This window comes from Ambystoma mexicanum, chromosome 4q (genome assembly GCF_040938575.1).
Source record: "Ambystoma mexicanum isolate Mex_15411 chromosome 4q, UKY_AmexF1_1, whole genome shotgun sequence".
NCBI lineage: Eukaryota > Metazoa > Chordata > Amphibia > Caudata > Ambystomatidae > Ambystoma > Ambystoma mexicanum.
In genome coordinates, this window is record NC_090928.1 from 818,616,820 (window position 1) to 818,632,533 (window position 15,714).

A 15,714-nucleotide genomic window follows, 5' to 3' on the forward strand; every position below is an offset into this window, starting at 1 on the left:
CTAGACTACACACCAGCAGAACTTCAACTGATGCTGAATGCCCTAGCTACATACTCGGATGCTAATGGTCTTAAAATTAACATTGCCAAAAGTAAAACAATGGTTTTTACTAAGACACATCGACCTAAAAGATTCTGATGGACCCTATCTACTGAACCGCTTGAGCAAGTATCATTTTATAAATCTCTAGGCCTAGTAGTTGATGACAAATTAAAATGGAACCTGCATTGGTCTGAAGTGGAAAGGAAATGTGTGATATCAGTTAATGCACTTAGTACATTCATTGGACACAACAATGGTTATTGTGCATCTGCTGTTCTGACCATATACAATGCAAAGATTTTGTCTATGCTGTCGTATGCTGTTGCAATTTGGGGCCAAAAATACAAGAAACGCATGATTGTTTTTGAAGCTAAAATACTGAGGAGGCTATTTCACCTCCCCGAATGCATCAGCGTGGAGTACCTATACCTTGAATTTAATCTAAAGGGTATATGGAATGTATATATTGCTCAATGTGTACTCCTCCTTGAATGCTTACTTACAGTACAATCTGATACAATCATTGTCCTCTATATGAAGGCCTTTTTAAGTCTCGAAGATAATATTTCAATCGGAACCATTGGTGTTTTAAAGTGTATTCATAACAAATTGTTATATGAGGGAAACATTTCATTTCTATCCAGCAATGTAAAACACTGGTTGAAGACTAAATTACGAGAGGCTGCTTTTGTGCAAAATATGCTGCATGTTGGGAGTATGTCATTTACTAGTGATTTCTGCAATGAAAGAATGGTAAGTACCTCCTTTCCGAGGTACATCACTGCCTATCCGAGTCCGTATATATTTCGTACTTACCTTCTAATCAAATTGAATGCGTCAGTGGTCCTTCCGTCTAATGGAAGTTACAACTATTCTCACTATTCACACACCTTTTGTCGATTATGTGGAAATTTGGTATGTGAAACAGTGTCTCACTTGATAACAGAATGTGATAGCTTAGACTCACTACTCATGAAGTTTTTCAAAGCATATGACAATGCGACCACTATTAATGAATTACCGTCTTTATGGTTGGCTTTTATTCAGGGAAACGATATAAATTTAATATATTTTATTGTTCGATTTTGCATGCACTTAGTCGAAAATTTTAAATGTCTTGATTAAGTCTTGATCATTCCGTGGCGTTTCTGTGAATCATGACATTTTTTGTATATGATCTGTATGTTATGTGTTATACAAAGCCTTGTTCCTACATGTATATCAAATAAAAAAAAATTGAATTGAAAAAATTCGTTTTCAACCTGCTAATCCCTCATTGAGCATCGCGAGTGTGACTTGAACTAATCTTAAATAGCTATCACCTACCCTGAACCTCCTACAGGGAATAAAAATCATTTTTTGCATATTTTTCCATTCTTTGCAAATCATACTTAAAGTATTTTGCCTGTGTTTTAAAATCATCCCTGTGATCTAAGCTTGCTAGGGGGGAACTGAACTACATTTGATTGTATCCCTGAAAACTGTGTGCTTTACTTCCATCTCCTTATATTGTATAGGGGGGAGTGAATTGCCACAAGGGGAAAAGTGAACATATTATCTCTTGTGAAACCCTATCAGTTTATTTCTCTACTGAATTCTTTGCATCATTGTTTTTCCTTGAAACCCTAAAAGCATTCTCAGTTACCTTTTCCTTCCTATACCAACTCCTAAGTAATTAAATAAGCGTACAATTGTAATATTATCCATTGTTGATCACTTTCATATTATTAAGTGTGATATCAAATATTAATTTATTATAAAAGTGTGATATCTATATATTGTTTAATTTTTCCAATAAATCTTTTAAATTGCAAAACACACCTACTTCTTGGCTCAGTGAGGTCAGGGGGTTCAAAGAGAGGGGCGTTATATAAGGGTTTATCATCCAGAGTATAACTTGTAATAAAAATATATAAATAAGGGCTTCCCTTGGGCGTCCCAGACGAGGCACTGACTTAGTGGGATTGCTGAATTGAAGTCACTTAACACCACTTTCTGTAAACATGCATGCACTCCTCCTTCACTTCTGATGGTCTCACTAGATTCTGTAAACCTGCATGCTGCCCTCGTCTTCTCTTCTGATGTTCATATAACGTCAGTTTGTCTGCAAGGTATTTTGGCACAAGATTGAGTAACACCAAGCACAGAATCTTAAAATCAATCCTCTCCTTGCCCTGAAGCCAATGGAGGGTTCTGCACAGATGCGAGATCACAGTAGACTTAGACGCTTTGAAAATCAGTCGCACAGCAGCATTCTTGGCCCTCTGAAGCTTAGACATGTGTTTTCTGTGAATCCCTGCTAGCTTGAAATTGCCAAAGTCGAGTCAAGAATTGATGAATGCCCCAACAACAATTGCATGGTCTTTGTGACGACTAAATGGAAGAACAAGGCACAAGAGACGAAGATAATAAATCACTTATTGAAACTTAACCTTAATCTGATGCCCACTGCTGTGGTTTGATTGTCAAATGCAGCCCAGATTCTTGACATTGTGGGCAAAGACAAGAATAGAGCCCAGAAAACAGGGGGGCAGCGGGCACTTTGCTTGATCTGATAAAAGGTGAGTAGGTCCAAACAGAATCACCTCAGTTTTGATGGATACAGTTGAAGTCGACTTTGGGCCATCCATTGTCCCACTTTCTCAATACTTTGTACCGCACTATGTAGAGATTCTGCAGAATTCTGAATCTCAATTAAATCTGGGTATTGTCATTTTAAGAGTGAAAATCCAGGTCATATTTCATAAAAATACAAATTAGATCTTGAAGATAAAGATTAAACAGAAGGGGAGAGAGAGCAGAGCCATGGGGAATGTCACAATTCAGAGGTATTATATCCGAATAATGTCCTGAGTGTTTCACACGTTGACAATGGCTGTCATGAAATGACTTAAACTATCGCTGAACATGATCTGACACTCCACCCACCAACATCAAGTGAGACAATAAGATACCATTTTCCACTGTATCAAAGGCCGCTGAACGATCTAACATCACCAGTAAGATGACATCTCCATCATCAGATGATTTCAGTAGATAATCCCAGACTGCCACTAATGCTGTCTCAGTTCTGTCCAATTGACAGAAGCCTGGTTGATGGGTATCAAATAGTGAGTATTTTTCAACATGACATTGTAACTAATTGGTAACCACTTTTTTTAGAAGAATTACTTGCCTGGGAAGACACACAAACAGGCAGTAGTTGTGTAGATCATTTAGATTGAGCATAGACTTTTTCAACAACAGTGATATCTTGGAAATTTGAAGCTCTGAGGGAACTAGGTCTTGTAACAGGGAATGATTATTAAATGTAGAAATACAATGGACCAGTCCTTCACATGCATGTGTGCTGCATAAGTAGGAAAAACAACAAGCACATCATTGGTGGGTTTTAAACTCTTTCACAGGGCAGAAATATTCTCCTGAGAGACTGGAATAAAATCAAATTGTGGAGGCACAGTAGACATAAAGGGCATTGTAGGCATATTGAGCACTGACTCTGTTAGTGTCTGATCAATTTTATTCTGAATATTTACAATTGTGTTAATGGAAAATTCATTCAAGGCATTAACTTGAAACACTTGTGTATATGCATGTTATAAATGCCATATCATATCATAACTGGGGCAGCTGATGGCCTAGTGACAGCTGAAATACACCTGGGATGAAGGAAATTAGAAATTGTGGAAAGAAGATTTCTGGGTTTGTTACCCGAGGTGTGAATTTTTCTCTGCAGACATTTAGATTTAGCCTAAAAAATTGCTGTTTTATAGCTTTCAATTGCGGTGTTTACACTGAGAAGAGAGGAGGGGCTTCTGCATGTTCTCCAAATGATTTCGCCTTCACAACACATGTGTTAAATGAAGCTAAGGACAGGGAGTACCTGAAGTTAGACTGTTTTCTAGGTTCCCGGAGATGGTGTGGTGCATAATCTTCACGTATTACCTTAGAACTGTGTTTAAAACATCCATTAGTTGAGAGCCTGGAATTGCCAATAGATCGGTTTTCTTGCAATATCTAATGAGAGTCCCTGTTTGGCTAATGCTCCATAATCTTGTCTTCTGTTTAAAAGAAAAAGAAAAAATCAAATAAAATGATCTGACCAGGAAACGGGCAGTGTATCGACAGTAGTAGTTCCTGGACCTTGCCCAAGGATTAGGTCAATACAGTGACTGGCCCAATTGGAAGTCGAAAAGTTTAGTGGTTTCGGGTCATAACTAAAAAAAAAATCTCCCACATCTCTTCTGAATCAGAACCTGAGGGATCATTCAACAAAATATTGAAGTCTCCAATGCAGAGCAGTTGACGATATTTGGTTCCTATAGTTGAAAGGAAGGGATTGAGATTAGCTAAACATGTTTTGACTCATCCTGGTGGTCTCTAACATAGTACAACCTTAAAAGAGGTTGTAGGTGAGAGCCACGGATTCATATGCTCCATATGTTGGAACATGGCAGGTGAGGCTGCAGTAAACCAGGTTTCGGTAATAAGTAATAAGTTTAGCTCGTAGTATACAACCAGGTCATGTAACTGAAGTACATGTGAAACTGCAGAGTGGGAGATTATAATAGCAACCTTGGCCATACTCAATGACAGATCTGTGATCACCTGGGATTTCTTAATGGTATGACCCTCTATTATATGAGCATGAAACTTGTTTAAAGACCAAAACGCTAGAAGTCTTGGACTGTGCTTGCGTGCTAGAAAAGTTTCCCTATAATAACTAGCTCTGGCCATGTGATACCCATTCAAATGCAAATACAAGCCAAAGATGCAAAGAAAGGGAGGGGTAACAAAACCTTATCTGACAACAATAAGTTGACTCAACATAATACGAGATCAGAAGAATAAACTATATCGTCATTCAGCAAGGGAAGAAAGGACACCCCAAAGCATCACGCGTCGAGTGGCATGAACAGGCCTAAACAGGTTTCGCTTCAGCGCGCCGTGTAGTTCCCCAACAATGACTTCATAAAGCACGTTGCTAGGTCCCATGGGACCTGTACTGTCTAGTCTGTAGCAGAGTGCTTAAAACAGAAATCACCAAAGCACAGAAGTTGTTTCTGGTCTCAAATATATTCTAGATGTGCACTTACATATTTAAAAGTAAAAGCTGCCCTGATTCTACATTGATAACAATGAATTGGAACAATAAAACACAGTTAACTACTGGTAGCAATAAAAGCTTTCTAAAATCAAACTTAAGAAAAACAAAGCCTAACTCTTTGCTTATAATTTATTCGGTGCACTATGATTGAATGTAGCAGAGCATTACCACACTGGCTCTGATTATAAGACCACGAGCTTGTGTTGATGTGTGTCAGTTAACCGCTGAGGCCCCCAACAACAACGTCTTCAGAAAGAACATTGATAGGTCCTATGGGATTTGTAGTGTCAAGCCCCATAGCAGGGGGTTTAAAATAGAAATCACAAAACCAAAGAAGTTGTTTCTAGTCCCTCATATTTTCTAGATGCACACTTCCATATATAAAAGTGAAATCAATCCTAAATCTATGTTGCTAACATTGAATTAGAACAAAAAAGTCAGGGAACTACTGATAACAATAAAAGCTTTCTAAAGTCAAACTTAAGAAAAACAAAGCCAAACTGTATATAATGAGTTGTTGGAAAAAACTATAATTTAACAATAAATGAAAATATTGCAATGAAATATTGATGACATAATAGTCATTTGACAGGGAAATGAAGATGAAGTGATACAATCTGATAATTGTGATAATATTCAAAATAGGTACCTTAGGTTTACCTACAGCAAGGGCCTAATTCACAGAAGCATTTTACAATGACAACACCCCATTGTAAAACACTCTATTTATTCGTCCCTAAGAATAGTGAGAACGTGCATTTCTTAGACCTAAATATTTACTTTGTTGAGGTTATCCTTGAAGTCAAACATTACCATAAACTTATGGACAAAAATACTCTTTAGATTACAATAGCCACCCAGCTAAACATATAAATAATCTTCCATTTGGCCAATGCCCATGCTTAGATAAAATAATGGTACACATTAAGAGTACACTGCAGAGGTCAATAATCTAATAAGGACATTTGAAGGTAAAGGCTATCAGTTCCACAAAGCTGGGATCAAAAAGAGCTTTGAACAACTGGTAGGAACTTGTAGAAATGCAACATAAGTGTAATTCACAAAATAAATTGGTGTGTGTAAATCCATAAACTAACTTACCATTTAAAAATATAATCAAAACATTGAAGATGTTTAATAAAATAGAAAACAATTTGGAAAAACCCACATATGCTTTCAAAAAGAGTACATCTATTCGGAACATCATAATGAGAATTGATTTTAGAGGAACAAACTCTATACCATTCACTTTGAAGCAGGAGTGGGGCTTAAATCCTGCATGAGGCCATTTCCCATGAGGGAAGTGTATAGTATGCAAAAACACCAGAAAACATAATCAAGTAGATAACTGACCTTTTAAACACTGGGGAATTAATAATTTGACTAATTGTGAGAGTTGGCACATAGTCAACATGATTATGTGTAATTGTGGATTGAAATATATACAAACAAATTAATAGAAAGTACTAGACATGCATTATGCAACATACACATTTCATTAAAAATAAGTAGCTACATCTCCCTTAGTTAACAATGTCCTTTCCAAAGGAAACAAAAATGATGATATCCAATGGACTATGCTAAAGAAAATTAAGAATCCAATCAAACCATCATTAATACAAAATTGAGTACATTGAAGTAGAAATGTAACTTTCAGTCAAAATGTCACATCACAGGACTGAAAGATAGCGCACAATGGCATATTATTGAATAATATAAGGGTTTTTCCTTTCTAGTATTATAAGGTCTGAAACAACAGAGGTTTGTTCATTTCTAATCTCATACCAGCCACAATTCCTGTAGACGTTTGTGGGAATGGCCTCATGTGTTTAAAACTAGGTTGCAGCTTTACAACATTTATGGTCCGTGCATTATTCTCATAGTCCATTTTGTTGTAGCTTCTAGATGTATCCAATACACTTACTGTAAAATTGCATGATGTGGAGGTGTCACAGATCCTAGACGTGAAAACATCACTTTGATATACCTTCACGCAATGTGCCAGCCGTCTTCAGTTATGTACTTTAGTATTCTCCCTGTCAGGATACTTTCCACCATGATGGCCTTTGCTGATTGACAAATTCATATCTTGGCAATTGTTTGAATATGAATTAGAGTTTTATTCTGAAAGGCAAGGCAACAATATATTCCAGACTTACATAGTGAGAAATACAAATCCACAGTCTTTAATAATCAGTAACTGATATGTATTCACCCACCAGGTGATGCTTCATTTTTTTCCGATTCAAGATCTCTCCCACAATAATCATTTTGCTCGCTAAACTGACTGCAACCCCTGTTGTAAAAGGAGTAGAATATATTCAAAATGAAGGTACATAGTTTCCCTAGAAAATTGATCTTAAATAGGTTATATCATTAGACAATTGTATACATGCTAGTTATCTCTTTTATTGTTTCTCTAAGAAACATGGGAAGATGACTTCCAACAAGAATAAGAATGAGGAGTTGCTGTTAAAACACCTAATTCCTAGACACTGAAGTAGCAATTAAATTAACTTGTCTAAGAGAAATTAAAATGTCCCCTTATTATAAAACATGAAATTGATAGGCGTCAATCGTATTGTTTGACCCAACCAATATGTGTTGGTATTCACAGATGTAATAAAGGTACTAAGGTTCCACTATTTAATGAGAAGCTAACAGTTCCAACAACTCGCACCACTGAAGAATATACATCAGTATTAGTATAGAGGATAGAAACATGTCAGTTATCGGAACAACACATATTAAAATGTGTCAATACAATGAGCCTTTACAAATCTTCAAAATGTATAAGAATGTAATATTACTGAATTTAGATCATCAGTTGTTAGCTGTGAAGATTTTTTAGGGACATGACATTTGGCATTTTTTCAAATTGTATGTAGCATTATAAGGACTTTATGGGTAGTATGTGGATTGTTTCAATGTTTTATTGTTACTGTTTTAGAACTGTTAGGTGTGTCCCTTCTGTGCTCTTTAATGTATTATAGTTTTGGTTATTATATGTAACATCGTGTACTTTTTACAATATGGTACTTTTTACAAGAGGGTTTCTTCAAAAAAGTATTCAATTGAATAATATGTTTTATATTTGTGAATATCTGTAATAGTGTTGGCCCTCCTTTATTTAACTAATATTATTTGTACTCAGGTAGTGAAAGCACACACTCTGTAATACTCTGAGGTATCCCAAATAGCTTTGTGTTAAGGGGCTCTAATATATTCAAACATTTGTGAGGATATTGACAAAAACAATGGTCCTACGTGCAAATGCTTACTGTGTGTGCAAGTTAGAAGATATGTGCAATGTGTGACTTGCAAAATTTACAAAGAACATTTGCTCAACTTTCTGTAAGTGTGTGCAAATTGTTATGGGCCTGCCCTACACACTGGACATTAATTGCCTTACAAAGGGCAGGACGTTGCATGAACTATTCTCATCTTTCCACATCCCACATCAGCAGAAGGAAATTATAAAGTACGTATGCTCCCACCTTCAATTATTCTATACCTGATCTTAGAGGGATCAATCCCTACACCTAAGAAGGCATTTGTAATGTTTCTTTGGAAAAAGCATATTTCATACGGCGTATATATACGCCTACTAGATTTGACCCTTTCATACAGAAATATGGCCCTATATCACAGATATGCAGAATACTAATAACTTGCTAGGAATACCAAACAACTATGGATGGAAAGCTCTGTTTTAAACATAACCTTTGCTAATTCCTCTCAGAAGCTAAGAGTCCATCATGTTGCACCCAATCTGTGCATCACAGCACGTGTCCAACCATATGCACATCTGTCCTGATTCACACAAAGCATTTTCAGTGGAATGTTCCCATTGAATAACGCTTTTGTAAATCAGGCCCTCTGTCTTCTTCTAATGGGAGATGTCCAGCTCCAAGTGCTTAGCCATGTCTCTCCAGTTCTAGGCATATGTTTGCCTTCATGGTCATAATCGTTTTGTTTCACTTGTATGCCCTAGACACAGCAAGCAAGGGGCACATGTGTGACTATGACCACCAAAAAGTGATCAATCAAAAGTCTGAATTAATCTTAAATTCCTCTGGGAATGTGGCATTCTGTCCTTTGTTAGCCTGACTGCAGCATTACAGATGAAGGCAAATGATATGCCAATCAGTCTTAGACCAGTCACACTATTAATTGTAATGGTAGCCTACAGGTTATGCAGGCTACAAATTGACAATGGATATAACACTGGACATCAGTCTCCTCCTACGTGGCTGTACACCTAGTTTCCCCAACACTTCGTTTTTTGAAGCCATCAAATCCATCCACATGTCTAGAGACTTGTGCCACTCACTAGCCTCAAGATTCCCTGGTTAATGATGCAGCGAGTGCATTTTGTGTGTTTGTTTTTCGATGCATAGTCAATAAAGCCCAACTATATCCATAATAGGCACAAAGACATGTCTTAAAGGTAAAGAGAACTCCATTTGAAAACAACCAAAATTGTATACACTTAAAGAGTTGAAACAGATATTGTAGATCAAAGAAGTAATGTCCTCATTGCACTTGTATTAAACAAAACAGCTGTTCGCATTACATGAACCACCATCAAATCTTTCTCTAGTATGTGATTCTTTTAATTGGATGTTTGTGCCCTGTGCATGCTAGAAGGCTTTTAGTTTGTAATTGGGTGTTCTATCTCAAGCATTCTTACATCTGCGAGCACGATGTGTAGTTGCTAGGTTGCATCTATAGTTACCGTACATGGAACAATGTATGGTTAAGGGCCACATAATTAGAACACGTGTTCATTGAAAGAATATAACACAGATGGACATTGAGATGAAGAAATGCAGCATCAAAAAAGGGTTAGAAATCAGGTTACCTTAAGCTGTGAGTTTGCAATCTGGACCAACAGTACCCTACAAATCAAGGTCGCCGCATAGCACCTTTTGTTGGTCTATGAGCTAAAAGGGCATATGTTGAATTAGCATGCCATTCAAGCCCACCTCCTGGACGCTTTGTAAAGAATAGTGATGGTTTTAACTGACCCTATGTATACTGTATATATTACGGTGCTCAAAAAATTGTGCATGGCCGTATTGCTGCCCAACCAGGTTGCTGCTATATATATATTGATGCTGGGCAATACAGTGGGAAAACTGTGCTCCTTAAAACCACACACCGGGCCCTAAATGCGTGTACTCGGGTGTGGGAAATACTGGCAGGTTATTGCCTTTGTATAAAGAAGTGCCTAGAGAGCCTCCCCAGGTTCTCTGTGCTCACCAATAGGTCACAAACACCAATTTTCTAAGTGTATATTCACAAGTGTATCATTTCAGTGATGATTTAAATATTTAATAGAAATACATAGCGAGGAAAGCACAGTCATATTACACCAAATGAGCCAATGCATTTTGAACCGAGCCCGTCATCAGGGCATGAATCTGCATCATTTCTCGCTGAAAGGGCCTGATTTACAAAGCATTTTTCAATGGGGTTTTACCATTCAAAAGTGCTTTTATAAATCAGGCCCACAATCTGAATCGCCTGTCTTGTATCAAACATGAAGGACACTATCCTGCGAGCCTAGTGCAGGAGAACTCATTTGGTATGTGGGGCAGGCAGCTCACTGCTTATAACTCTGCTTGGGAAGAAAAAGAGTCCACAGACTTAGCATCAAAGAGGAGGCTGAATCTTATGTGCCTTTAACATCATTCGCCTTTAACGTTTGTTCTCTCAGGACTACTAGGTTACAAGCAAATAGGGGCCATGTTGACTAATGCCAAAATGTACAATCTCCAGGTGCCCCACCCAAACAAAGCACCAGCCATATACGGGTGTGATTCTTTTATACTGCTTGTATCAATATGGTTCTCGGAGCACACAGAGATGATAATTTACATCCTCTTAGCCAATCTCAATGCTCGGACGGCCTAATACTGCACACCAGCCTCTAAGTGTGGATCTTGATTCGAACCTGTGTGGCTCTGCGTTGTCTTACTTCCAAGACTAATGCATAGCCATGAGCTATCCTCCTGCCGCTTAAGCCAGCTCCTGAGCTGCAATGCTCCTGGTGCTTGAGCCACCTCCTGAGCTGCTTTCCTCCTGGCGCTCAAGCCGGCTCCTGGGCTACTATCCTCCTGGCGCTTATGCCGGCTCCTGAGCTGCTATCCTCCTGGCACTTGAGCCGGCTCATGAGCTGCTATCCTCCTGGCACTTATGCCGGCTCCTGAGCTACTATCCTCCTGGCGCTTATGCCGGCTCCTGAGCTGCTATCCTCCTGGCACTTGAGCCGGCTCATGAGCTGCTATCCTCCTGGTGCTTGAGCCGGCTCCTGAGCTGCTATCCTCCTGGTGCTTGAGCCTGCTCCTGAGCTGCTATCCTCCTGGCACTTAAGCCACCTCCTGAGCTACTTTCCTCCTGGCGCTTAAGCCGGCTCCTGAGATGCTATCCTCCTGGCACTTGAGCAGGCTCATGAGCTGCTATCCTCCTGGCACTTAAGACCGCTCCTGAGCTCCTACCTTCCTGGTGCTTAAGCCAGCTCCTGAGCTGCTATCCTCCTGGCGCTTAAAACGGCTCCTGGGCTCCTATCCTCCTGGCGCTTAAGCCGGCTCCTGAGCTGCTATGCTCCTGGCACTTAAGCCAGCTCCTGAGCTGCTATTCTCCTGGCGCTTAAGCTGGCTCATGAGCCGCTATGCTCCTTGTGCTTAAGCGGGCTCCTGAGCTCCTATCCTCCTGGCACTTAAGCCGGGTCCTGAGCTGCTATCCTCCTGTCGTGTAAGCCGGCTCCTGAGCTAGCCTCCTGGAATTAATGAGCCTGGCATTTCCCGGGTAGAGAAGAGGATTGGAAATACCGAATCAGACTATTGTATTGCATAGTAAAAAAGCATGTCAAGAAAAAACATTGTGGGCCTGATTTACAAAAGCGTTTTTACAATGGTGCATTTCCATTGAAAAACGCTTTGTAAATTAGGCCTCGTAAGTTCATGTTCTGTCATGCACAGTACACACGGGCGTGGGGGGGATGTTGTTCAAATGGGACAATTATTTACTTCCTTAGTCAGCTGGTTTCACGTGGGCTCTTCATTGCAGTGCCCCGGGTGTGAGTGTGTGCAGTGCCATCATGAGGAGCCGCGCAACATGCTCCATGTGGCACCCCTGTTGTGAATTTCGATGGCACACCATTGCATGCATAGGCCTCCATGTGAAAAAATAGTTTTTCAATGGTAACATCCCATTGAAAGACGCTTTGAAAATGAGGCCCAAAATCTACATTCTCAGAAAAACGGTGGAGAAACGAATACGTGTGCGTTCATATCGTGCAGTACTCATGGGTTTGATATGTCATAGTGTTGAACAGTCTCCACCGCATCATGAATATGCATTATGTGTGTGTTTCAAACAAATACATTTTAAATTCCTAATTGGGAAAACAAAATAACGACAAAACACTAATGTTGCATAATTGCCTTCAGAAGATTGTACCATAAAAAGCTCATTAGATGCATGACATGCGAAAAATGCCATTAATTAACATGGGAATAACGCTCTCATTGCAATTATGGGGGCGAAAAGGCATTTCCATAGAAAGAACCACATGCTAATTGCACAACGTGCAATTGCTAATTTAATAATAGGCAGCCCCAGCCCTCCACACTCTGCAGCGCAAAACATCTAAACGCCGTATCTCCGGGAAAAATCGGCGCACAGGAAAGCGCCGGAGTTTAATTGTGCCCACTTTGCTTGAAAAAACACAGCCGCATAATCAGTGCCTTACAAATCTAATTATGCATGGAGGCGATTCACGCTGGAAGGCTCCTTATTTTCCTCTAAAATTAATAGCAGCAATGAAAGCGGGTGAGTTTCCCGTGTCGCTATATATTTTTTTTCTTCTTCCCGAAGACCTTATGGCGATGAACAGTATTTCTCATCCGCAGAACAAACTGCAGCATCGTTTCCTGCAGCAGCGCCTCGGCCATTGGCTGCCCCGCGACACGTGACGGATGGCGCCCGCTCGGTTTATTCGCGCCCCCGTCTGTGTGCAGGGCACTGATAGGCCAGCCTGATGCGCAGGCAATTTATCATCCTGATCTCCCACTGAGCCAGGGAGCTCTCCTGTCACCAGTATTGATTTCAGAGGATGGACAAAATTTCCTAGGATTTCCATTAAGAATTAAGAAAAAATCTCTAAGCACGCAGGGTAGCCAGGCAGACATGGATATGAGATGGCACTGTGAAACGTCCCAGGTAGCTGCTGCTTCTTCTCTCACAGCCGTCGCAGGGCACAGGCTGAGCACTGCAGCATGCAGGCTTTAAGATAGCATTATCGTAACAGCAAAAGGAAAGGGCGATTGCGCCGAGTACCGACTCGTGCCTTTTCTTTGTAATCCGTTTCCTCGAAGAATGCATGCGATTCATGTTGGAGCCAGATTTCTGCACGGTGTGAGGTTGCGTATGGATAGAAAAGCGTTTCATTGTGTGTTCCGTGCTGGCATGAGCTTCCGCTTGCGTTTCGTCTTCGGTTCAAGTAACGGGCGTTTCCTTGCATGTTCCATTTCGGTTTAAAATAAAGACGTTGCACGAGGCACGATCACGTCTGTCTTTTGTACTGGCGACGTCTCTTAAATGATCAACTTGATGTAATTATGCTGAGGGTATAAACGTGCAAACACCCGTTGCCTGCAAGGTGCAGAGTGCACAACGTTTTCTCCACTCATCGCTCTCACAACATACTTGTGTTCGCATGTTCGTGCATGCTATCGAAGAACGAACACAATTAACAATGAATGCCTCGACTTGTTTTAATTATGAAATGTAATGCAATGTAAATATTAAAACACGTATATATTTTATAATACTGCACATTGTTAAATATCTATAACAAAACGTAATTTTATTGAACATAACATCATACGTGTTTATATGGCTGTTTTCTCTCAATTGTTCATGGTATTTCAAGAACTGCTTAATATTAACCAATCACAAGGCATCATTTCATAATAATATGGTTCGTGGTTATTTAGCACTACCAGTATGTAATAACAACACGTTGCCCTTTGTACAATAGTATTCAGCTGCCCAGTTCATATTTTACAAGCCACCAGGGAGTGAGGGCTTCAGTCCCTTGAATCGGAAGTGCTACAATTCTGTCGGATCTACACAGGGCCACTAGACATAGACACAGGGATAGTTGTTCTTAGCTGCCACTGCAATAAAAATAAGGAAAAATAAAACACTAACTGTAAAAACAAAATATAAAAAAATGGAAATGGTCATTGACATACGGGGCAGGGGCAAGTGCACATTTTCGGGAATAACAATAATGATGCAGTTTGTTGGTATGTTCAGGGAATGGCATGTGCAGACCTTTTACTTATGAGCAGTGTATTTATTTATTTATTTTTAATGTTTTTTTAAACTGCCTTCATTTTTTCTTGCAGTCCCTTTACAGTGCATTGAAGTAGAAGAATTAAGACATTCCTGTACGTTGTGCCCTAGAGCCCTATTTACTGTAGCTTCAAGAAGGGGTATGCATTCTCTTTTCTGGGGCGTTATTACAACACCTCTGTGTCCGTCACAGCACAAGGCACCAACAAAAATTTCCTCTCAAGACATGCATTTACGCAAATGATTTTTTATTGTAGCGTCTTAAAAAGAGCATGTGTTTGGCTAATTTAATTCTCCAAATGATGCCTATAATTGTATGATTCTGTCGTATTTATATACCAATAAATGGTTATAGTTTTTATGACAGTCCACTTCTACCAAATCTGTTTATTTATGGCGATAGAATTTTTGTGTTTTTCTCCAATTCAAGTCCACACATCTACCATCCACAGAGTACAGCTTGGGTGTTCAGCATCACTCCCAAAAGGTGAAACAGCTATTCTCATAAATCCTCTTTTCACATTTAGGTAAACAGCTTTTAAAATGAGTGAATGAAAGAGTTTAAGGATGTTTGTGACTCCCTAGGTTTACATACCATATCGTGATGTCCCCTCCCTATATATTATTTTTTGTGATACCCCTAAATCATGGTGTTTTCATTGACATTATTTGAGTGGGTAGAGTTATGGAATTCAGCAAGGATTGATCATCAACCTATACATGGAACTGTTCGGAACCCTCCTGGATCCACACAACATCCACATCCACAAATATGCAGACGAAACGCAGCTCTACTTCAAGAAAGCCTACACTGAAGAGATATACAGGCTCTAGGCCTGCATTACATTGATCCAGTCCTGGATGTCCAGTGCTTGCCTGAAGCACAACTCCTCCAAGACCTTATTTCTATTGCTGGCCAATAACACTGAACACCCTTTCATCCAGACTCAGAACTCTGCTGTGGACCTGAAGCCCTTCACATAACACCTGACTACCTGTTGCAAGTCACTTGGGTTATAGCAAGGACAATTAAAGTGGTTTGTTACTAACGTTTCCTCCAGTAAAAAAAATCAAACCCTTCACCACCTACTGCATCATCTTCAATGTTGTTGTCCTTCCTTCATCCCCCAAGCTATCTCATTGATGGCATAGCATCTCTGGAAGCCTACAATCCACCAGAAAGACATGTTCAGACC

At 39.6% G+C, this 15,714-nt stretch overlaps 1 protein-coding gene across 29 annotated transcripts in view; it reads left to right on the forward strand.

The window, feature by feature from the left end:
• NRXN1 (neurexin 1) overlaps positions 1–15,714 on the forward strand; it is a 2,019,102-nt gene that overhangs the window by 1,942,722 nt on the left and 60,666 nt on the right. Inside the window, exon 1 of one of the 29 annotated variants that reach the window (XM_069608396.1) lies at positions 13,233–13,378. The exons of 27 other annotated variants lie outside the window; for them this stretch is intronic. In XM_069608396.1, the coding sequence (XP_069464497.1) occupies positions 13,346–13,378 (33 nt within the window). In that variant the 5' untranslated portion in view covers positions 13,233–13,345. Of the gene's footprint in view, positions 1–13,232; positions 13,379–15,714 lie in introns of those variants that run through there. One more of the 29 variants, XM_069608395.1, reaches the window with a different exon arrangement.